Source organism: Scardinius erythrophthalmus (genome assembly GCF_964197995.2).
Source record: "Scardinius erythrophthalmus genome assembly, chromosome: 9".
NCBI lineage: Eukaryota > Metazoa > Chordata > Actinopteri > Cypriniformes > Leuciscidae > Scardinius > Scardinius erythrophthalmus.
The window spans coordinates 40,709,125-40,735,264 of NC_138229.1; the positions used below are offsets into that span (position 1 = coordinate 40,709,125).

Below are 26,140 nucleotides of genomic sequence, written 5' to 3' on the forward strand. Positions count from 1 at the left end.
GAGCTACTTTCAGCTGCGGGCTGCCTGACTTCACATAGCTGTCAAATCATCCCGAGAGAGCGACACTTCTGACATGTCTCCGCTGCCTCTGGATGGCTCCTCAACTCCTCTTTTACCTTCTTCCCCCTCTCTCCTCTCTCATCCTCCCTCGCTTTGCATGATCACGCAGCGCCTGTCCTTCCCCATCCGCATTCCTTCGTTTCTGCATCCACTCTCTCCGTCTACCGTCCCGAAACAAACCTGTTCTATTAAAACTAGTCATGTTGAAATAATGAAATAAAAATGTATATAATTCCAGATTTCCCACTGGTGAATTGAAATCCTATTACTTGCGATTATTATTTGTCCCTGTAGAGGCCAGACAGTACCAGTGGAATTGGTGAGCATAAATGTTTTAGCTGGAGTCGGAGGCTGTTTTCACACTAGATTTGATTGTTTCGGTTGCACCCGTAGACCCTGAAGGTCTGTCTTCACATTATATTTGACTCTGAACCACAGTACGTTGGTGTCAACAATAGCTGCGTTTCCATTACAGATTTGCACAAAACTTTTGGGATATTTTCAAAATGTCGATAAAAAAACTATTGCGAAATAACGGCGTTTCCATTAACCGATGTTATGCGACTAAAACATAATTTCTTTCCTCTCGCGATAATCATTCCAAAAATCATGGCAACGGACGTTGGTAGGTTTACATATATACCAGCAACTAGCCATTATTTTTAATAGGAGACGTTGGCGTGTTTTCAAGCATTAATGGCAAGGAAAGACCTTTATACTTGGAGCGGCACATATGAGGAGTTTCTGGGTGTTTCTCCCTTATATCTGCTTCAAGCTCTTGATAAATTGTGGCATTTCTTTGTTGTTTAGAATCCAGTATTCTCATAATACTTTTGTCTTTTAGGAGTTTAATAATGAACTCTCGTCCTCTGTACAAACACGCCGCGCCATCTTTAAAGAATGATCGACTGTTATGTATGTCATGTTACCTGTGAATGTGAAAAATTGTTTCCATTGCTGTTTCGCAAAATATTCCTTTGTCGAATTGCCTGAAAAACCACCTCATGTGAGCGTAAAAACCTTATTTTCAAACCGTATTTTCAATTTGCGCAATTTGAAGGGTGATGGAAAAGCGGCTCCTGAGAGTGCTAGCAGCATCTGTTTACCACTGTAGATAAATAACCATGCAGAAGGAGATCTTTGCACAGAACCATACTCGCATCTATCTGCTCTAAATGCCATTTCTGTGCACGTTGAGAGTTGCAAGAGATGTGAACAATATGATCCGATTGCTGAAGGCCACTAACAATAGCAGTTCACTTCTGCAACTGAGGCTGGATTGCTTTCATACCAATTGCAAACCAAACTGAAGTCCGCATAAACTGAACCCCAGGCAACTGTTGTCAAGCTTTTGCACAAATCTAATGATTCAAACTCTGATGTCAAACATGCTCGGGTCCATGCCAAATAAAGCTCTAGTGGAAAAACACCCCTAGATTAGCGTTTATGTTATGCATGTATGCATTAAGGCTACATCTACATTAAAATGGATACATTTGAAACAGCGTTTTCATTTCAAAACGCTCTCCGTCCACACTAGCGTTTTCAATCATTTTCCAAAAGTTTCTGAAAACGCCAAATTCACCTTACTGAGCATGCGTAAAACCTCATGAAAGCTCACAGAGATGATACAGACGGAACAGACATAAAGTTATCACAATTCTTCTGACAGGATCATTTTATTTAGCAAAATATCTCAGCATTCACTGAAGCGTCCAGGTCGCGCTCACTCACCATTATATGTTTGGTCTAAAACACTAAAACAGCTCTCATGTTTTGCCAGTGGACAGCAAATGCGAGTAAATTTTCTGTCATCTTTGCAAGAAGAAAAAGATGCGTTTTTAAACTTAAACGTATTAGGGTCTTAATCTCATGTTTGCCATGATTTCTGCAGTGCAGATGCCAAGCTGCTTGCTTTTCTTTCTCTCTCTCTCTCTCTCTCTCTCTGCTGCATGATCAATATGAGTGCGGAAGGAGATCTGGGACCTGTCTGTCAGGCGCCAACTCGAAATAAAGCCAAAATGAAAAAAAAGAGAAAAAACCCTGTAGATCAAGTCAATAAGAATGAGAGTACCAGGGAAAGAGAGAGGAAGACAAATGAAGCATGTTAATGTGGTGGCAGAAGTGTGGTTGTATAAGATGCAGCTGAAGGTTTTAAGTTATATGCTTTATGTACCTCCCAATCAGGGTTTTGATTTTACTCTGCACTGACATATAGACACACAAATATATATAAAAAAAAAAATTACCTGTGAAGCAGACAGGACACTTGAACGTGCCGCCCATCCCCTCAAAGCTGTGCTCGATGAGGTGACACTGCAGTTTTGCCGGAGAGTCGAAGGTTTGACTGCATAGTTTACATTCATGAATGAGACCTTCCTCTGGGAAAAGACAGAAAAACACAAACACAACCCGTGTCACTGGAAATGTCAGATTATATGATTTATTTTAAGCGTTCTTAAATTCTTATGTAGTGAATCATGTTATTTTTTTTGCACAGAAACACAATGTCAAGAACATGAGACACTGAAGCCATCAGATGCTCATGACTTAAATATCCATGTGCGTTATCTTTAATTTTATAAGAGTTCATGGCACTTTGATAATTTACAAAGATTTTAAACAAAGACTTGCATGGGCAGAGTAAGATTTGTAGAAAATTAAAAAATATATATACATAAATGTATGGTACATGTTATGTTCTACCAAATACTTTTTCTCAATTGATTTGTTGACATACAATAGCTCAAATAATAAACAAGACAACTGTCACGAGTGGTTGCAATAATCGCATGACGCTAAAGACACTTCCAAGAAACAAACAGTCTTTAATAATAAATCCAACAAGGAACACGTACTAGGAACTCAGGAAATATAAAACAAAACCACGTCAAACTTAGACGACACTGAAAAAAGAACTGTGAGAACTGAAGGCTTAAATACACGTGGAGTAATCAACAGAAACTGAAACAGGTGCGTAACATAATCAGTAACCAACGAAACTAACAAGGCAAACAGACGGACGAAAAACAAAACTTTGCATGTCACCGTTTTCAACTAAAAACAGAAAACTTTTCATGTGTTTTGACCATTCATTTACAAAACAACCGTGTTTGGGGCCTGAGAACGCTAACTTTAAAAAAAGCGTTTCAAAGCGCAAGTTTTTGAAAACGATACAGTTATTGTCTCCATGTAAACAACAAAAACACGAATCTGTGAAAACGGTGACATCATGCGCATGCGTATTACGTGTTCAGTCTATAGGAGCGTAGTGTTTCTTTACAAAGTGACATCGCCATCTTCTGGCCTGGCAACAGAATACAGCGTTTTTAGTCATTTTTGTGGATCTGTGTGAAAGGGGATTGTTCTGACAACGTTGTCATCTGTACTTTTCAAAAATGGAAAACATTTCAGTTTTTAATAGCCTACATTGTTGTCATGTAAACATACCCTAAAACACAAAAAAACTGAACATATACCTGACAACAACTCTGTACCATCATAAAAAATGGCTCAAATAAATAGAAATGTAAATTTTCTTCTTGAATTAAATTAATATTTATTGATGAACCCCAACAAACTAAATTATTATTATGTGTTCTATATGGAATTGCTCCTAAAACCTTAACAAATGATTCTGAACAGATTAAAAATATATAAAAAAATTCAGATATACATTTCATTTAAATTTATATATTTTTTTTTATTGTGCCAATTTAGAAACATTCCACTACTTCACTAGTTTCATCACGACCAAATAAAGTAGTACAGTATAAGTATTTCAAATCAACAATAAGATATAGATCAGCGCACAACAACATGAAAACAATTTATTTTAATTTTTAACAAAAAATATAATGTAGTATTGTTTGTCAAGGGAACATAAGCTAAAAAGTCAGCAAAATAATTAGGAATAAAGGAATTTTCCGGTTTTGGAAATTTTATTTTGCACATTTTTTACCCATGTTTTAAATTGCGCATTGAATTGAATTGTGTTTTAGGGGCCATTTACATTTATTATTTTCAAATAAAAATGGAAAACCGTTTTGGCCATTGATTTACATGACAACAGTGTTTTGGGGGCCTGAAAACACAAACGTTTGAAAACGTGTTTCAAAGTGCTGGTTTTTGAAAACGATACCGCTATCGTCTTACCATGTAAACAACAAAAACACGAATCGGTGAAAACGGTGACGTCATGCGCATGTGTATTACGTGTTCGGTCTATAGGCGCGTAGCGGTTCTTTACAAAGTGACATCGTCAACTACTGGCCTAGCATGAATAATACCGCGGTTTTAGTTATTGTCGTGCAAATGTACCCTTAGTGTTGAAGGAAATATAAGTAAATAGAAAAGGTACTGGTAATTTTCTTACAACTTTTCTACACATTTTATCAGTGCAATAAAAAAAAAAAAAGATCTACAAAGCAAAGCATTTTTAAGCTGTGTTATATGTGCCATTAAGTATTGCATGTGCGTATATAGTGGAGTTGCTTTTCTGAAGGATATCAGAGGTGGCCTGAACTTGCAGGTCTGTGTGAGCAGATGTGACTCCAGGGGAACGTGCCTTATGGGAACATCTGCTGCCCGCCGAACCCCCAGAGGAGTCGTTAGCACAGGTGGCCACAGATGGCATTCAGCACAGCGTCAACTGTGACAGGATCCTCAAACACCACTACAGCAGTCCACACACAACTACCAGTTCATTTTACATCTGTGCTTGCAGCGTCACAATGCTAGGGCGTTCTGGGTGATTGGCATTGCTAGGTGATTGTAACATTGTCTGCATGACCTTTCCAAGTCATCGCGCCCAACTCCAAGTCTTGATATTCTGGTCTCTATATCAGTGTAACTCTACTTGCTTTTATTGCCCATTATATAATCTGCCAGGCAAGTCTGATCACTTAGAAAAGTCTGATCAAGAGGAGCATCTTTACATCAGTCGTGCTTCAGATGCAATTCTGGACAGAAGAATATGATGGTTTGAGGTACTCATGGTTGGTGGTGATAACCAGTGGATCTTACTATCTACATCACAGATAGGAAGAACAACACAATACACTATAGGGGCTTCCACACCGAGTAGTTTCTAGGAAATAGCCACCAGGATGGTTCCCTGAGAACTAATGGTTCCCTTAGGAACATTTTCCTGGTTGAATTCGCACTGCCAGTAGGAACTCAGAAGTGACGTAAGCAGCGCTTGTTGTGACTTTTATTTTGACGGCGCTGAGAACGCCAGAGGCTGAGCACACATCGCTCCCATTCTCCGTGTTCATTAGTTTACGATCTGTCTAACAGTCCTGTCTAATACTGAACTAAGAACTGATATACATAGGAAGTAGACAGTATGGTTGACATGTGGTTGATGTCCAGTGTCGCTAGCTGAGCAGAAATACATAATCATGTTTGGCTTGGTCCCCTCAAAGGTGCGTTGGATTTTCTCCTTTTCTCCGAAAGGTTAAGAGGCCCGTCTATCACTGTTTTCCATGTTCGTAGAGTTAGTATCTGGACTAAATATATAGGCTATAATCTGTGTTTACACAGCTTTTTTTTTTTAATGGCGGGTGCTGGTGTCTTGCGTGCGTTCGGCCAATCAGTGTACACTAACGTCACTGGTAGTTCCTATAGTGCTGGTTTAGACCGACTCTGAAGTAGGAGCTAAATTAGTTCCTCCAAGAGGAGTTCCTAGACCTTAAATCATTCCCAGTTCCTGCCAGAACATGCCAAAATCTGAGTACTTCCGCCATTAGTTCTAGGAACTACGAAAAGGCTCCTCCGGTGCGAAAGCCCCTTATGATTGGAATGAGTAAGATTTTTTATGTCGGAAAAAAGAAGATTCTTACGTTCACAAAGACTGCATTTTTTTTTTTTTTTTATCTAAATGACGTGATCATGAATATCGGATCATTAAAATAACTGTAAACAAGCAAGCAAACAAATAAATAAAATCAATAAAATAACTGTTTTCTACAGTGGTATATTTTAAAATGTAACACTTCCTGTGATGGCAAAGCTCCATTTTAAGCAGAAAAAAAAAGATTGCTGAACAATTTTTGAAGAACCGCATTTATTTGAGATATAAATAAAAATTTCTGTCACAGTGGATTGTGAGATTGCTGATCTGCAACAGAGATGTGAAGCTGCAGCAGATACTGACCTGAGAACAGCTCACTAGGGGGAGTTGTGCATCTATTCATACATAATGAGCCAAATTAACAGTGATTAAAGCCCTGGGAATTGAACACTGACTCCTCCTCTTGTGTGTGTGTGTGTGTGTGTGTGTGTGATTTCCCTGATGAGTTCAGCAGCTCATGTGGGACTGCCGTGTCTTTATTCATTTAATGCTGAAAATAATGTAGGAGGTTATAAGGGAAATGTATCAAATCAAACGTTTATGATTAATGATGGGTTTGAGCTGTAGATTCACAGATTGGCAAAAACACACACAGACACGTGTATATACTCGCTGTAGCGTTTCTGCATGTGACCTGCGTGCAAATCTGACATCTCGTGTCTAATGAAGACAAAGGGAGAAAAAACATCTTTAGTTGCATTCATACAGAATGTTCATTTTTCCAGGAGATCATTATTAATTTATTAATGTGATTCACTGCCATATTCAAATCAGGACGGGTTTCAGAAGAAAATCAACAAGGGTGCTTCTCAAATTCTTGTAGGTTATTAAAGGTTATTCTCAAATTATATATATGAAGGGGCGATAGTAGGTTTTCAATATTAGATGGGGCTCAGCCCTAAATGAGGGCATGATAAAAAATAAAAATAAAATTATATATATATATATATATATATATATATATATATATATATATATATATATATATATATATATATATATATATATATATATATATATATATATATATATATATATATAGTTTGTATACATGACCAATAGAGTAGGTTCTACACTATCAAGTCAATCTCTGGATAATGAATTAATTTCTAATAATTTTTTAATGACCAGCTAATATTAATTAATATTTAGAAGTAATATTAATTCATTCATTAAAGAAAGAGAAGAATACAGATATATATATATATATATTTTTAAACACTATTATTATTTTTTTACACTACATTTGTGCAGTAAAATTAACTTTAAAGAAGATCTACATTTCTCATTTTCATTCATGGAGATAACATGGAAAATGTGTCATGCTTTAGTGGAGGAAGCTTGTTTACGCCAAAGAATAAAAAATAAAAAAAGGTAATTGCGACTTTTTATCTCGCAATTCTGACTTTTTAATCAGAAGTGCATGATATAAAGTCACAATTGTGTGTTATAAAGTCCGAATTGCGAGATATATACTCGTAACCAGTGTTGTGTGTAACGCGTTACAAAGTAACGCGTTACAGTAACGTAACTACTTTTTCGGGTAAAAAGTAGTGTAACGCGTTACAACAAATAACGAAACGTAGTTCGTTTTTCAATTCGGCGCAACGTTACTTTTCACATGGATATATTTGACAGCGACACTGCCTCAGCTGCGCGCTTAAGAGAAGAGAACTGTCGAGAACTGAAGAAAACGATTTAGTTTCATATTTATTTAAATTAAATTAAATAAAATAATTTTGTGTGGAGACATGATTTTGAGCACTTTATTAAGTTTGTTTTTGTAGAAAACCTGTATTTAAAGTGAATTTCGTTTTGTATTAATTGTATCTTAATTTTAATCAATGTTTTATCAATCAATTGCCTGAATTTAATACGAAGTAAATTAAAGAAAACTATTTAGTTTCATATTTATGTTTAAATAAAATAAATAAATAAATAATTTAATCTATGTTGATTATACGAAAAGTGAAAAGCATGAGTAAGATCATAATTTTGTGCAATATATCGGGAGATAAATGGAGTGGGCAGACATGATTTAGACCACTTTATTAAGTTTGTTTTTGTAGAAAGACTTTCTTTAAAACGAATTTCGTTGTGTATTAATTGTATCTTAATTTTAATCAATGTTTTACCAACCAATTAATTGCCTGAATTTAATAAATAAGTAAATATGGCATGCAAAATAATCATGACGGCACCAGCGCGTGAACTGGAGCTCGTCTCCATACTGTAAATGAACCGAAACTCAGATAAGCTATACTTGTCTCACAGACCTGAGAAATATATAGAAAGCTTGAATATGTGTACTTTTAAACAAAATATATATTTTTTTTCTCAAAATCTTTTTTTTCTCCTACTCCCTTAGAGTGAGTCGTATGTCTGAAAACTAAGCTTATGTCTTCTATATCATTTTGTCCTATGCTATCAAGACGCGATTAGCACCGGTGTTAGAGAGCAGGAGCGCTTTATTGGCTGTTGCCGAAATTTAAAGTTCGGTGGATAGGGAGAGCGGAGCGGAGAGAAGTGGTGCGGGCGCGCTGCTCATCGCGGAGTGTCGCACTCTACCCCATGATGCAGAGCCGGCTGAGAATAAAAGTTGCCGCACACAGCAGCGCCAATGAGAAGGACTTTTTTTCTTTCGAAATTGATACTATTTTTTATAATAAAGAGCACAAAATAATGACCTGTTATGTCAACATAAAAGTAACGTAATAGTAACGAGTAACGTAAAAAGTTACTTTCCAAATGGGGTAACTAAGTAAAGTAACGGATTACTTTTTTTAAAAAGTAACGAGTAACGAGCAAACACTACTTTTTAAAAGTAACTTCCCCAACACTGCTCGTAACTGTGTGTTATAAAGTTATAAGTTTATATCTCGCAATTCTGACTTTATAAAACACAATTGCGAATTCTGAGAAATAAAGTCAGGTGCTGTAAATGTGCAGTCATAAGCATACTACTAATGTAGAGTAGTTGTAATATTGTTCATGAATTACATGAATATAATGTAATAACAAAAGAGGATTTTCATGCTACTGAGGAAAAACAATGTGATTGTCGACTGTTGAACAAGTTGACTGTTAGTCACTGGCGCCGGCGCCAATAAAGTCATGCAGAGAGCAGATTTGAACAAAAAGAATCAAGTGCAAATACAAAAATAAGACGAGTAAAGAAAACGGGGTTCTTAATAATCACCCTTTATTAAATATATGAACACACCCCCTGTTAATAGGTTAATGTCACGTTTCCCATTCCATGACTAGTAAAATAATAGCAATTTACTCTCTGTAAAGTGGCGTAATCTGCAGGATGAAGGACACGGAGATGGGTAAAAAGGTTGATGGCTACACATTCTGCCACGTCACGTGTAGGACAATTCGAGGTATCGCACACCGGACGCGCACTTTCTCAGTTTATGGCCAGCAATATTCTTATGTTTAAGGACATTATCAAATTAAGATAATGTCTGTACAATGTTATGATTGTACTGTACAATTAAATACAATAGTTGCTGAGTCTGTGATCTGAACACTTTACCTCAGAGCGTCCGTTAACTGAATGAATTGAGAATATCAAAATATACTTTTTTCGGTTGTGGACAGAGTTTTTCACTCTAGCTGCGTGGGCGCGGGCGAGCGCTGTGTCGTCTTCTTATTTGACAGGTGTCCGCGGGTGCAATACATCCACCTGAGAGGTCAACCAGGCACTGGCGCTGGAGTATTTACGTATCATGTTATCATAAGAGTCCTATTCATTTTAAACATTGTGGTTATCGCCAATACCGGTATATTGTCACACTCTAAATTAACACGATGTCGATATTTCATGCTTTGAATATCACGATTACCGTCAACACCGGTATATTGCGACACCCCTAATCTGAATGTATACTGAAGAGAAACTGACTTTAGGACCCAGAGGAACAGCTCATTTGCTACATATAGAGATATAAGGCCATCTAGTGGAAAGAGTCATGAAATATCATGTTATATTATTATTTTTCCACAAGCGGTCCGCAATGACACCCAATGTAAGATATTTTGAGCTGAATTAAAAGGATTATGCATGAAATTGTAAGTTATTTTGAGGAATGTGCTTAAATTACTATTTATTTATTGATCAAATCTAGTAATTTAAAGGTAAAAAAAAAAAAAAAAAATCAAAATGAAATAAAATAAGCTTTCTGAGAAAAAAAAAAAAAAAAAGTATAATTTTTGGCCTTCGGGTCATTTTGACCCGAAGGGAAAGATACTTTACAAAGTGCGAGGGCAGGATGAGGGTTAAATACAGTTCTCACTCTGCAGTGTTTGTGGCCAATGTGACGGGTTCATGAAGATTTAAAAATCTTTTTGTAAAAGATGCTTTTGTTCCAAAATGTAAGACTTTATTTGAAAAATATTAAGCAGATAAACCTGAAGTCAAGCATTAGCATAATTTCAGCAGACACACGTTTCATTTTAATACCTCTCAGCAACAGCATTTAAGCATTTTACACGCTCTTTCTTTCGTGGTCTCGCAGCGTCTCTCCGTCAGTGTGTCGGCCGCCCCGTGAGCCGCTCACACCAGGAGAGAGGAAGTTCATTAGCTCAGCTAAATCAGAATTAGTCCCTTCATTCTGACGGGCTGAACTTCATTAGACGGCCCTTCACAATCCAGCAGGGAGACGTGATGAATCAACGCGGGACGATATCTTGCCTCGCACAGCAGATTCACACTTCCTCCACACCGCCCTTCCTCTCTCTCTATTCTTACATTTTCATTGAGATCAAGAATAAATTGCTGAAAAAATGAGAAGACATTTGTATATAATTACAGAGCGAACGAAAGACAGATGCCTGCAGAATTGACATCAGCCCTGCATCAAACACGGTCAATAAAAGCCACTGGGACAAAAGCATAAGCGTTTGAAGAGATCTGGATGTTTCAGAGCCAATCTATGAAGGATTTCAATGATATCTCTTCTACATGTGAACCACACAGCAGATCTGCTTCGGCTCGTGCGCTCCTGTAGCCGCCCCACTGATGCCTGTTGCCATAGTTTCACAATTCAAAAGAGGCAAGAGCACCAATCAGATAAAGAACAGGACACAATTAGCAAACAAATCAGATTGTTGTGCAGCATGCCAAATGAATGAGACTGCACGGAGGAGCAGGTCCTGTGAGATTACACGCCGGATATATCAAACCGCTCGCGTCGGATCCTGTCCTGCTATAGAACAACCAGCGAGATACAGAGATCTGAAGCAGCCATGTATGACAAGCATTATATGCCATAATGTGATACATCCTGGATGACTGATTGTTTCTTGTGCAAGGCTTATTCATTTAAATTAGTAAAAAGAGAAGTTCTTCTCCATTTTCCGTGCACGTTTCAACAAAACAATTACCCGAATGATGAAACATCGACAACAAAAAATGTTATCAAATTAAATAACTGATTTGAATTACCATTTATAAATGTAATCGCCCAAAGACAATTTCTCCCTGCTCATACTAGCTCAATTATTTATCAATTCTTAAATATGTGATGAAGTGGAATTGTAATGTAGTCAGAGATGTGGCCACAGATGAGCACCTTATTCAAAGAGGCACAGATAATAAACAGCGTTTTATGTTAGACAAATTATCCAGTAAGTAAGATAAAGTGATGTTGTAATGGAAATATTTAATATAACAGTACAGTGTTCTGTATGGAATTCCAAATCTGACAAAATAAGAAATAAATACATAAATATGTGAAGAAATGTAAAAAACTAAAATACATAAATATATACATAAATAAAGAAATGTCAAAAACTAAAATAAATGAGTATTTATTATTATTTATTTGTGTTTTTGTATTTTTTTCATTTATTTATTTCTATATTCAATTATTTACACATTTATTTATTTATATTTTTTTTAATTTCCACATTTATCTATTTCTACATGTCTTTGTCGGTATGCTAATGAGGGGGGCGTGTTTTACCTCAGACATAGCAGTGGAGCTCAGAGCGGCAGTGCTGAAGCTTTGAGGCCACAGCGACACCTTGAGGTGTGACCAAACCAAACGCAAGCCTTTGCAAGTCACACAGGAAATGAATGACTTAGAGATGGACAACATGGCCAAAATCTTATATCATGGTTTAAGTCATTTAATATCACCCTAACTGTATATTGGGTGATCATACACACTCTTATATTTATCCTGGACATGTCCGTATAACATCGTACAGTTGGGATTTCTAAAATATCCTGGCACACATTAACAGAAATCCCATCTTAAACAGATCTAATAACAGATCATTTTGACACAGAAGCACAAACACGTGAAATTATTCACTATTAATCTCATTTAATGTAAATGTGCTGGACGGAGCTTGTGTTTATTGTTGATGAGACTTGCTCATCATCAGAATGCCGAGAGAAACCAGCGCACATTTCACTGAAGTCTACATGTGGCATTTTAAATGCTTGAAAATATAACGCATCTCAAAGATGCTGCTCTTATATACTGATTGATCACACCTCCTATGCTAAATCATCAATTGGAATTATTCAGGATTAAATCAAACAAATCCTCACACAGAAGCATCATGCCCATTCAAACAGCACCTGTCGTGATTTTTGAGACAAGTGCATTTTTAAAGTAACTTCCTAAAACAACAATCGACAGCGAAAGAAACTAACTTTTCCATTAAGGGGGGATATTTGTCTCTTAAATTGATTTCCACGGGCATTTTTTCTAACCTTTTTAAAAGTATGTTCCATCATGTGTCAAATTCTTACATTTAATCAATAAATTCTATAAGAATAATAAGGCACTCTAGGGCTGTTACCAGTAAAATAAAATCAGTTGACAAATATCATGCTTTAAAAACTTTATTCATTTTCGAACATTTTATTCTAGCTTCATGCATTTTTTTATTTTTTTTATCAACACTTAGCTTAAGCTAAGAAAATCTCGTTTTCAGATTCAGGACGATGATCAAAACACAGATGGAGTAGATCGAGTCCATCAACACCCCAAAGCTTCACATTCCTAAAGCTCGTCCTGGGTCGATATTTCATTCAGTAACGTTACGCAGTTTTGATTTATATGCTGTTTAATGTTGATGATGGCGTTATTTTACATATGCATCTGATTACATATAATATAGTTTGTTTCTGCTTCTTCTTCACCTGTGTTTTGATCAGGAGATTCTGTACTCTTTTAGAAGATGTGTAACAGCGCCCCCTGCTGTATAACAGTGTAAACACGGAAAGCCAGAATATTCTGTCAATGGCTGGGAAAAAGTTAAAAAAATACATACAAAAAAAAAGAATAATGTAAATGCCAAAAGTATACGTCGGCTGTAAAATATATTTTTTACGTGTACGAGGCGGTTCATGTACAGTAAGAGTGATGCAAATTTCATCACCATAATAGTACATACACCGACAGATTTTTGAAACCAAGCACTTTGTTTGTTTTGCACTGATCAGTTGTTCCACAAGGTGACGACACTGGCCCAGACTGTTGTTTTACAGCAGAAAATGAAACCAAAGAGATGGAACAACAACACAATACAGGAGACAGCAACAACAACAGACACCCGCACTGACAAGCGCTTGCGTGAGGGTTATGAGAGAGCCACAACTTTAGTTTAAAATAATACAGACATTTTTGACTTCTGGAAAAAATAGCACAGATCCTGGCCAAAGATGAAACTTTCTAGAGCACGTATGTCGACCGCCTGCGTCTGGGCAAACTATCAATTGGAGTGTACTTTGAAAGGCTACACATTCAACTGTATGCATACTAGTGTATGCGCCAAAAAACCCCGAAGTATACTATGGGCTTTAGCCTGAATCAAATACAACAAAGCACTATGTTGTAAAACAACTGTAATGAATTCAATTTTGTACTATAATGAACTCTCTTTCTTCATGAAGGAAATGTCTGTTGGCATCACATTTACACGGAGCTGTGCATGAAAACCTGACTGAAAACTGCAGTGGCTTCCATTAGCGGGGGATTTTGAGGGTAGGCGCCCTTGTGGGAGAATGTGTTGTGTGTGTGTTTGTATTGATGTGTGAGGCGACGCGCTGATGGAGGGAACCCTCGGGCTGCTGTCTGCACCTCACAATCACAAAACTGACAGACGCTCCATCTACACTTGCAATTATACACACACAGGCGCAGAAGAAAGCCTTCAGCAACTCACTCCCGCTGGATGTGACTGTGGCTGCGCTCTCATCTCAAGGGGAAAAGCCCTCTCTGGCCCCCTGGCTGGAGTCAGGGCATATTAGCCTGGTATATATACCAGGTAATGGGGTATGTGAAGAGTACACGTGATCGGTATGCCCAAATGTGACACAGCTCGGCTCTTCTGGGAGTCATGTTGGCTGAGGGTGAGTAATGTAGGCACTGTGAGAGGAACAAGCCACAAAACATCTAATGCAATGGGGGCAACAGCTGCACAAACAGGACTCCCATGCAATTGCTCGGTTCATAAAGATGATTGTGTGAATAGCTCCATTTTCCACTTTAAAGTCACCCGTTTTCCACATGTGCTCCTTGTCCAGTGAAAAGCCTCAGCTCTCAGATGACTGTTTGCTTTGGAGGAAATCAGCTTCCCTCGACTCCTGCCAGTAGAAAACCAGCTGTGATCTGCTGCCAGACCTGTCAAGAAGACCACGCGAAAGAAAAAAAACATACCAACACAAACCGCACAGAGGTCAAAGCGCTGAACTCACGCAGCCTTGCAATGGGGGAAGACAGCCTTTACATACAAACTACACTGTTTCTTCTTTCAGCAGACAGAATTTCACCAGAGTCTGGGAAGTGGAAGACATTTCAAATAACACAGTCCTGCAAACTGTACACTTCATGCTGATTCTGTCACACAGCCCTCGGACACACGCAATTAGTCACCAGTTAACGCTTAGTTATAAATGAGACATTCCTATTTCTTTTTAATCAATTGTTCTGCTGCTGAGGTGTAAAATGTGATTGCCAGTTGTTGTTTTTTCTAAACCCTGAAGTGTTTGGATGTGAATATAACCCACATATAGGAAAAATAACCCTAATTGTCATTCAAATATTTAAACAACAGTACTTTTTGATACCGTTTTATTTATGGCAAATGTTAACATAATTTAAAAGTTTTTCTTCAGTTATTACTGCCCCTACAATTGGAGATCCATAAAATTTAGCATGTGTACTCAGAAAGTCCTGTTCTCCATCTGTACCACGTTTTGTGCAGTTTGGACATTGTGCTCACAAGATACATGCCATTTAGCCACTTTGGACCAGATCCAAATATATATCAGCCTATATCTTCTTAAAAATTGATCAAAATAGTTTGAGGACTTTTTGTCAGCTCCGAGTGAGTTGGAATAGAGGGAATGCATTGACGTCACTGTCCCGCCGGATCACGCCCCCTCAGCCGGACTGAGTGGCACAAGAGCTGATGTGTGTCTGGATTTAAAAGGGGAAACTGCGAATACACGAGTAAAACAAACGATTATCAGTTTAAACTAACGGTTGGACTCAATATAGTGTTCCTTACAACTTACCAAAGATCCAGTGATCCATGGATATTGACATGCAGCCAGGAATTGTGTTTCCTGACATTTACGTATATGAGCCTGATTTCGACACCAGGGAAATGCATATAACAAATTTGCCTGTGAACGCTTTATATAAATACAACAAAGGTAGGTCTAAATCCGGGTGATCACTCATATCAATGTTATATCATCATATCGTCCATTCCTAAAACTTGTATAGTTTTTTGTCAGTGTTTATTTAAAAACATCCAATTAGGCAGAATATACGATGGTAAATATTTAATTGATGAGTTGTCAATACAATATATAACAATACAATATATAGGGTATGATTTTACCCCTAAATTCAGTATATTGAAACAAAAATGAAAACTGCAACTCCACGTTTCTCTGCCTGGATCCAGTTGTTTCTATGAATAGCAGCAATCCATTTATTTCTCTGATCTGTAGCTTTCAGCAGTCTGTAAAAATACCTTCGATCTCTTGTCAAATCTAGTTGTACAGTCAATCTCAAATCTCTTTCCTGTTTTAGATGTGTGTTTATCGCGGCATTCACGCTGAAAACAAATGCTGTGTTTTTGCCACTCAGTGGGCGTAACCGCAGTCACTCCGGCCGACGGTGACGTCATGCGCATAACCTCTATTTGTCTGAACCTTTGTGATGTGTCCGGTGTCATTCCACCGACGTTCAGACCATAACACAACAATTCCATATCAATGTTTTGTTATTTGTGCCATAAAAACAGTGCTCTACGTGTGAAATGAACAGGAGACAGCTATTTCTCATTCTGCCCATCTGAGCATGAACAGAAGTGCTTCAAGACACAGAGAGAATGCTTGTCTCTGACACCTCACTCACAGCACTCATTCAAACAGACAGAAATACTTTATAGTGCTGTGCACTAACAAGCCCACACTAGTGACCAGAAATACATTTAAAGTGTGGTATCTTTTTTAAGTGTGGTACATGTAGCAGACATGGAAAGATGGTTCACGTTGTCTAACTAATCAGTATTCTTACAAGTAATTCTATTCACTAATTTCTATTCCAAGTTACCATCGAGGAACAGTACACATTGAACCATGGATTTCATTGTAGATCAACCTAAAAGCCAAACACAATATGCATGGCACTGAAGTGGGAGCGCTGAAGTAGATGAGCTTGTTTGAGTTCTCCTGTAGAATATCTGTTGCCAATCCAATGAGCAGCAAACTAAGCTCCTACTTAGACTCCTGGAGACGTTATAGCGTTTGGCGGAGGGCCTTAGTGCGTGGGATTCGTACATTTATTTCTCTGCTTGTTTCCTTATTCTGGTAGTGTACAGCACAAGTCCTAGAGAGTGGGCTGAGGGTCACTAGTCATTCTCTCAGCAATCATGACTGTCTGTTGTAGCATTCTTTTGTCCAAAACCAGACAGTTGTTGAAGAGTACAGGACAAACTCAATGGAAGTTGAGTAAAACCATTAAAGCAGCTCCTGTTGCAGATTGAACTTCTTTAAATGATGAAGAAAGAACATCCTTGGTTGAGCCTTTTCTAATATGGAGTCTAATTAGAATTCCCACTTCAGCTCCTGGGAGATCGAACGCTGTTAAGTGTGGTGACGGGGGCAGGGATACCACGTGGGCATTGTCCCTGTTTTCCACTCGTATGTCCAGTGTTTTAAGTGTGGGAAAGTACAACAGATCTGGATATGAAGTTTCCGGTTAAAAGTGACCGTGTTCCTGCAGTCTGGGCACAGGCTCCAAGGTCATCTGCATCGAGCCGTTCTCTAAAATTGTTGGCTACATTAAGAGCATTTCACCTGCTCCTGGCATCCTAGCGGCTCAACTTCCTCCCGGGAAACCAGGTGGAGCGTTAAAAAACCTCCACATATGGTGAAGTCAAGCTGCTCAGAGGCTGCTGGGTGTCTGCTGCGGGGATAGCAGCTCCTAAAAGGCCCAGCTGGTTGTTGGAAAAGGGCTTCTACATTACTGCACCCCAGCGGCTGCCTCTTTCTGGAAAGAGCGCTGGCCCGCTCACACCAGAAGGCCATTTCAGACTCCCACCCAGCACCCCCCACACGATCTCTCTCACAGCCTGACTCTGGATCCAACAGAACATTTGGTCTTCCACTGCTGTTTAATCAAACTCCTCCATCTGGCTGCAGTTATCCAGCAGAAGAGGGTAAGGTGCCTCCAACTAGATTGGATATTGAGATTGGCCATATATATACGTATGCACAATGACGAATTAAATGAAAAATTGGGGATCTGGTGGCTTTGTTATGCAGTGGGTGAATTTTGTTGGCATGGGTTGGGTCCATTGGGTCATATGCTAAGGCCTTTGCAGGCACTAGATCTCAGCCAAATGGCAGATTTTGGACCGACATGTTAGATATATCATTTGGAAGAATGCCGTTCCATCCCTACAGTAGAGTCAATGCCAAGTCACATTAGGGCACTGTTTACAGTTCTTTTCACTATCATTGCTGCTACCTATAGAGTGTTTCAAATCTGAGGTTTCATCTCAGGTAATATGCGGCCTGAAAAGGCAGGTGCCCATGTAGGCAGTAAGTCAGCTCACTAGGTTATGGAACTGAGCCAGAGTAAAAATGAGAGCAGACAAAGGAGATGTCTTTTTTCTGCAGTGTCTCCAGGGCTTCACCCTTGATGTGGTGCATTCATCATCGCGCCTCCAATATCAGTTATTCAGCGGCTCGTCTGCTTACAGCAGAATTAATTTGAGCTTTAATTACTCTCATCGGTGGAATGCTGATGAAGGCAAGCAAACGGGCAGCTTGGGACGCCGCCGCCGAACTGCTTTCATACAACCTCAATTCCACACAGACACAAGAGCTGGCAAACAACCGGAAGGCTGTGGCCACGTCAGGACCCATGGTCTCAGATGCACAGGAGAGATGAATCCAATAGCAAGCCTTATATATGCATGACGGGTATGTAAGGGATAAGTGAGACGGCCATTATAGCAAAATAAGCCGCACAGGTTTATTAGAACCTCAATTTGAAGTGGAGAAAGACAGGCATTGAAACCAAGTAATACGACAAACACGCACAACATTACAATATCATTTATGATCCCCTCTTAAATGGACATATTTTCTCATCATCTTTTGCTGAATGATAATTGAATCTTTTATAATTTAATCTTTAATCAGCTTTTATTACGTGTACAAGGATGTTTATGTTTTATCTGAAAGGTGACACATGGTCTGGCCCGTGGAAGGAAAACCTTCCAGAGAACATTTACTTGTGTTGTATTTTATATGGATCACGATTCAACTTCAATAAGTCAAGAAATACTTATTTGAGAGTTTTTAGTAAAAATGTTGTTATTGTTTTAAGAAATGCATGCCTAGATATGCATATCTGTTCACACAAAGCACGATAACTATAACGATAACCATATTAACATCCACACTAATGCACAATATCGTTCTGTTTGTCATCTGTTAGTTCTTCCGCTGGAAAAAAAATTCTGAAAGTGATTCCAACAATAAAATTTCTTGGTGCTGTTATCGTTATAGTTGTGGCGTGAACTCTGCTATTCTTTTATATTTTAAACAATTTTTAAAACTATATCTTTAATCTTTTAACGTTATTGGTGTGAAAGGGCCTTAAGAATGCAACAAACTTGCTTTGGTACGAAAAGGCAGAGGCTGTGGAGTGATAATAAGAGTTATTTTCCTCTTATGACAGACGTGAGAACGACACATTTTCAGATAGCCAGTTGACTAAAAGACTACTTGATTTGTCAATTACACGCTTTTTTTAAAAAGGTGTTCACATAAGATGTGTTCTTCCATTTGAAAATACCTAAACGAAGCACAGAATAAAAGAATGCAGGGGTCACAAGATAAGTTTGTACAAATATTTTTAACGACATTATGGGCCCTATTTTAACGATCTAAGCGCATGGTCTAAAGCGCAGGGCGCAAGTTTACTTAAGGCGTGTCCGAATCCACTTTTGCTAGTTTAACGACGGGAAAAATGGTCGGTGCTCCCGGCGCATGGTCTAAAAGGGTTGTTCCTATTCTCTTAATGAGTAATGGGTGTGTTTTGGGATTTACGTGCATTAAACCAATCAGAGTCTCATCTCCCATTCAATTTAAATGCCAGTTGCGTTCACGCCATGGCAGATTCACTATTTACATCATGGAATTTGATAGTGGAAAGCCCGAACGCGTCTCCAGAGGGCAAACAGATCTGCTCGTGCGCAAGGTAAAAGTGCGCAAGCAGACCATCTACAGGACAAGCCGGATTCCACCATATCTTTATGTAAACAATAATAATATTTTACATTGTAATCCTTTTATTTTAAATATTTGGCATGTTTGTGTGCTGCTGTGTGCCCCTGTGTGTAAGCAGAGTGTATGTGCGTTGTTGACCCGCCTATAGGAGCACATTACTAATGTGCTCATTAAATATAAAAAAAAATATTGCACCATAGACCAGGTTTCAGTTGGTCAATGGCGCAGTCTATTTCTGTTTCCTCAAAATAGCAACCCGCCAACAATGCGCCAGAACACACCTCGTTTTCAGACCAGCAGCCAATGGGCGCAAATGCATTTGCTATTTAAACAACGTGGCGCAGGACGTGAAAATGATAACTGCGTCTGACTGAAACTAGCAAAAAACATTTGCATCGCGCTTGGCGCTGCATTGCGGCAGGTGTACGATAGGGCCCTATTTGTTAATGAGGTGTTCTTATAGCTCAAACAGTAGAGCAAAGTGTTAACATCGGCGAGGTCATGGGTTCAATTCCCAGGGAATGTCTGGACCGAAATCTATATTGTGAATGCAGTGTAACTCACTTTGGATAAAAGCATCTGCCAAATTCATAAATGTAATGTAAATGTAAATGTTAAAAAGAAAAGCACAGACTGAATGCGAGAATGTCAAGCCAGATATTCAACTAACTACAATTCATAATAACAGAAACTTTGCTCACAACAGATGATTTGAAGTTTGACAATAATAATGTATAAGTAAAAGTACAGGGGCCTCATTTATAAAACTTTGCGTAGGATTTGCGTCAGAGGTGCCGTATGGATGAAACATAGGATGTGCGTACGCACAGACATATTTGGATTTATAAAACCGTGCGCACGCACATCCTATGCAGTTTTCCCTTAATAAATCACAATCAATTCTAAATGTAGCGTAGCTTTTGTGGCTTCATGTCATGCCCATAGTTGTCCATGAATAGTCCGTGAAACGCCCACAAGTTAATATTCATCGATTGCAAAATCATGGCAAACAGAAAACCAAGAAACATCTTCTAAGAGCGCAAGATCAGCCATTGTGCGTCATTACGCATTGTGATGGCATCATGGCATTTTATTACCATCCATTTGATTGCATCTGACAAGCTACAGATGTGTTATGAGGATGAATTGCATAACATGCCAATATTATTGCAGAACATATTTCACTTTCCTTTTTGCAAATATGTCTTAATTTGCATTTCTGTTGTAATCTTCGTTTGATTTTGTTTGTTTTACACTGCAGATCGATCAAACGGGTGTTTGTGTAGGCTGTTAATTGTAAGACTTGCTTTGTAAAGTCTTCATGTTATTTATGAGGCAGTATTGCCATTTTTTTTACACAACGGTCTACAGTTTTTCACACACTTTCACGTGTTTCTTCCATCTGCCGACGGTGTCGCCATTTCTCATTTCACCCGTTTTTGTGCGTACGCCTGGGTCAGAGTTTGCGTAAAGGACCGCACATTTTCCCGTCAAGTTTGCTTTTTATAAATACCAATTATTGCGTAGAGAGCGGCGTACGCTTTCTTTTGTGCGTACGCAACGTTTATAAATGAGGCCCCAGATCTTTCTGTTTCATAGTAAAACACTAGAGCAGAGTTGCAAGGGCAAATATTTCCATTCACATCCAAATAACATGTAAGGGATAATGTAGAGCGAGGCGGCTATAGCGAATACAACCCCGACAGGCGAAGCGGAGGGAGCTTGAATCAGCCTGAAGGGGTTGTATTCGCTATAACAACCGCCTCGCTCTACATTATCCCGCTTATTACATGGCTACCCACCAAATAAATCAATAATTTGACACAAAATATTGATTTAAAAAGGATTTTATTGATTTAAAAATGATTGTATTGCTTCTGCTAAAGAAAATAGTCCGTTCCGTCTCTACGGTTAGAATCCTTCGTCCATAGCAACGCTCTGTTTTTCATGGCAACGGTGTGTTATACTTCGCAGCGGTCTGTTATCAAGAAATAACAGCATTCGACATTAGAATTCAACCAAGCCATGTAATAAATTCAAATAAATGATGTTTCGTAAGAATAAATGATGATGTTGATACTATAACATGAACAAAATGAAATTCCACTTAGTTGAACCAACAACCTACAGACAGACATTAACAGGACTTGTGTGGAGGTCAATGATGTGGTGTGGACAGAGATGGAGATGCGCAGGTGGAGGTCTGCTCATGGGTGGGTCCTCAGGCTCCGGCTACGAAAAAAAACCTCTGCTTTAATGAACAGCTGGGTCACCAACGCTTGGCACCTTCATACTTCTTAATGATAGTGATCATTACAGCGTAAGCATCTTTCCCCAAAGTCGTCAGAGTTAGCAGACACTGGCAGGAAACGTTGCCATTAAGAAGAGAAGAGGAGTCTTCATCAGAGAAGTTCAGAAAATGACTCTAATCACTAATGAGATCAAACTGCAATTAACACTTCATGCTCTTAATGACGGGAAATGCTGAGCATGCCACGCTGGTGAACCTTGAAAATGACTTAAAGTTCTAAATGATTTCCCAAATGAACACACACTTTTTCCAGAGTTATGTTTTGTTCTGGGGAAAGTACACGAATGGGGAAATAATGTCTGCCGGAAGCTAGTTATTTTAGTCGATATAGTTTTAAATATGGATATTTTTCTTACACAAACGCATGGCTTCACTTCAGAAGGCCTTTATTAACCCCCTGGAGCCGTATGCATTACGTTTATGATGGATTGATGCACTTTTTTGGGCTTCAAAATTTGGGCTCCCATTCACTGCAATTATAAAGCTTGGAACTCTGATTGTATTCGTCAGAAAGAAGAATGTCATATACACCTAGGGTGGCTTAAGGTTGAGTAAATCATGGGGTAATTTTTCATATTTGGGTGAACTATCCCTTTAAAATCTTTATTTAAAGCATGTAATGATCTCATGTAGTTCAGGCCAAAGTAAAGATTTCGTTAATAGATGGCAAGTGAGAAATATCATTAAAGATGAGATAAAAATCATGGCAGGTTAATGATTAGTTGGACTGGTTTGAGCTGACAGACATGATGCTTTGACAACATCTCTTTAAAGAACAACCCAGGTTCAGCCAAACTGACAATTAAACTCAGTAATCCATTTCAATTCAATTCAGTTAGTACATTTGATTTATTTATGTTTTAAGGTCCTAAGACAATGACTTATAATAATAATAATAATAATAATAATAACAACTAATGTCTAAATATGCTAAAATTATTTCTTTTTTAAACACATTTGATCAGCCTTTAACATCAACATATAAAGCATCTGAGCAACCAACGTTTCCAGGTCTTTTTGTGTCAGTCTCACTGTATTTGGCTCAAGCCTTTGTCTTGTGAAGACTGCTGTCAGTGTGGGTACATCACAGGCCATTATCTGCCCTGTCCACATTCATTATTGAAGCTAATGATCTGCTGCCCTCCACGCACCTCACTGAAGGAGGACTACATTAGAAATCTCTCAAGTTAATTAGTAATTAGAAACATAAAAAATGAATCAGAGAAACAGAGTGTTTAAGGTTTGAGTCTCAAGGTGTGTGTGTGTGTGTGTGTGTGTGTGTGTGTGTGTGTGTGTGTGTGTGTGTGTGTGTGGGGGGGGGGGGGGGTTGTGTGGGCAATGAAATGCTCATGTTCCTCTTTCAAGGGCATTTGAACACCAGCAACAGAGCTAGTCAATGGAGCCACTGCATATAATATTCTGTTTCTGTGTGTTTCTTCAACTATAGGCACTTCAGGCTCTAAACCAAACTCACATTTGTCAAAACACAGTTTGACAGAATTTTGACATTATTTCCAATCAGTATAATTTCCATTGCATCTTATATGATGTTTGATTATGTCAATAGCATTCTATGGTGGAAATGATGGTGATGTAAATTACATTATAAACATTTTTAACTAAAATTAATTACCCTAGCAATCATTTTATGAAGGCTTACAATTCAAGTATATTTTCACATGCAGTTTTAGCTAAATTTGACAACATTTATTTGGAAATTATGCTAAATAAAAAAATAATTACTGACAGTTTAATTTATATTTACCTTCATTTTTCACCTTTACATTTTTTATTATTTCATGCTCTTCCCTAAAATTTTTGTCTCCTGAGAAATTAAAGGGATATGCCAACGAAAAAGAAAATTCTCTCATCATTTATAAACCCTCATTTTTGGAATTGCTGTATTTTGTCCTTATGAATTCTCTTTTTGGTACAGTTCATATATCCGTGTATATCTACTGTATACATCTTTATATCTTGTTGAACGAAAATACTTAGTTACCATGAAATTAAAATAGACAATTCTTATTTATTTATTTAACAGAATGTTGCAGTGCTTATTATAAATTATGTATCTGTGCACATTAATATTATCATCATCATCATTATTATTATTATTATTATTATTATTATTATTATTATTTTATTTATATGGCCTCGTAATCTTTAACCAGAAACGGCATCTGTTCTCTTCATGACGTTTGTCTGGGAGACTAAATATCCTCCACAACTCACTACAAACTGACATTCAGATTTGCCTCCATATAGTAAGCAAAGCCCAAATTCATGCCTTTCAATCAATTCCCGAAAGATAAAATCAAGTCCCACCCTACATTTCATCCAGAAGCCATTTCACTCGGATATAGTACGTCACAATAGGGAATAAAAGACTATCACAACTTCCCAATTCCTGCAGACTTTAAAATAAAAAGAGTAGTTGGGGTAAGGGATTGATGGGGTTTAAATACAAATTATTTGATTAGCAAAATAAACTTATGTACAAAATTTTAAATATCAATGTTTTCTGTAGTGTTACAAGCAACCACACCTACAGATGTCAACTAACCTCAGCGGAAAAAAAATTTGCATACACATACAAATTATTTTACATCAATAACATTAGCATAAGACAATCATACTAAAGGCTACTGCTTCAATAATCATTATAGTATATCTAAATATAAATCTCCATAAGGTATTCAGATCTTTTGGGCAGGACAGATATAAACGGTGGTGCTGGGAGTTAGGAAAGATCTGGCATGGGGCCACTGGTTTGAAGCACCTGAATCCTATTAGAACTCTCTGGAACATTCCACAGGGTTCCATGACTGCAGCCAGAGGGCATGATGAAGGACTTCAATGAGAGTCTCACTAATCAGCATCCTGTTCACCAGCAGACCACAGGGGGCCAAAGCAATAAGAAAACCAAGAGAAACCAAACTGAGCCAGGCTCCACAAATGCAACAAACACAGAGACCCCTAAACATACAGAATTCATACCATTCAAGTCATGAGGAACAGTTGCTGAATGCCCTTTTGAACAAGTAGTGCACTTTAGCATACTTTTTAAAAAAGAGCCCCTATTACGGGAATAATATACACTTTAAAATAATATATTTAGGTGTGAACTGGAATTAATGTTTTAGCAAACTTGAATGTTAATTGCAACTACATGTATTATAGTTCAAATTAATATATGCAGTTATTGAATTAACATTTTGACCAAGCAGGAAAAAGTACATCTTTATTTATAATTTCACAATTATATTGTCTTTGAGATATGGTTAAAGTGTACTGCTGAATGTACTGACAAGCATTTATGGTAAACTAAAATATACTTCAAAGTCATTTCTATTGAAATTTGTATGTCATGTATTTAAATTACATGAACTTAAAATGCAATATCGAATAACACACTACAGTACACATCAGAGTAGGTGTACTTCTTTAAAGCACGACAAAATATTCTTTTAAATTATTCTTTTAATTTAACATTACAGAGTGCACTTTTTAAATGTGTACTTAAGTGTTCTAAGAAACAGTCATCAAAGTCTGTGTGAAACTAAAGTTGAGATAGTCTCTTCTTCTCTGTTGTGACCTATACAAGTTAAACGGCTCCTGGAACAAGAACAAATGTAGGGTGGGGCTTGATTTTGTCTATGATTTTGTAAATATTTTGGTGCATAATTACTGAACTAAATTATGGTCCTGGCCTCTCATACAAAGTCTGGTGACACTAGCATAGAAATATTCAGAATTCTGCTTTGCATACAGAGGTGTGTTAGACACAGATGCCTGCACCTTGTCTCTGAACATGTGTTTTTAATGTTGTAAATGTTTCTTGTTTTGACAATTTAATAATTATGTTATTGTCTATCATTATAATATTGTTCCCTATCAGTCAGTCACTTCCACGTTGTGTCGAATTCAAGCACAAGACAGCGGTTTATTTCAAATATTTTTCAGAGGCTCCTGGGGCATATGGCATCCTCAGCTTTTTGTAACGTCACTCAGTTTAATGCATACAAGACCGTTTCAGCACTGGCTTCATGCTCGAGTCCCGAGATGGGCATGGCACCTTGGCACACATCACAACTTGATCTGTCACCGCACTTTCAGCCCTTGGACA

At 37.9% G+C, this 26,140-nt stretch overlaps 1 protein-coding gene across 2 annotated transcripts in view; it reads right to left on the reverse strand.

Moving 5' to 3' along the window:
* The window catches only part of LOC308696636 (zinc finger protein 521), a 97,274-nt gene that overhangs the window by 13,298 nt on the left and 57,836 nt on the right, over positions 1-26,140 (reverse strand). For both annotated transcript variants that reach the window (XM_081375515.1, XM_081375516.1), the window contains exon 5: positions 2,310-2,441. In XM_081375515.1, the coding sequence (XP_081231641.1) occupies positions 2,310-2,441 (132 nt within the window). The remainder of the gene's footprint in view (positions 1-2,309; positions 2,442-26,140) is intronic.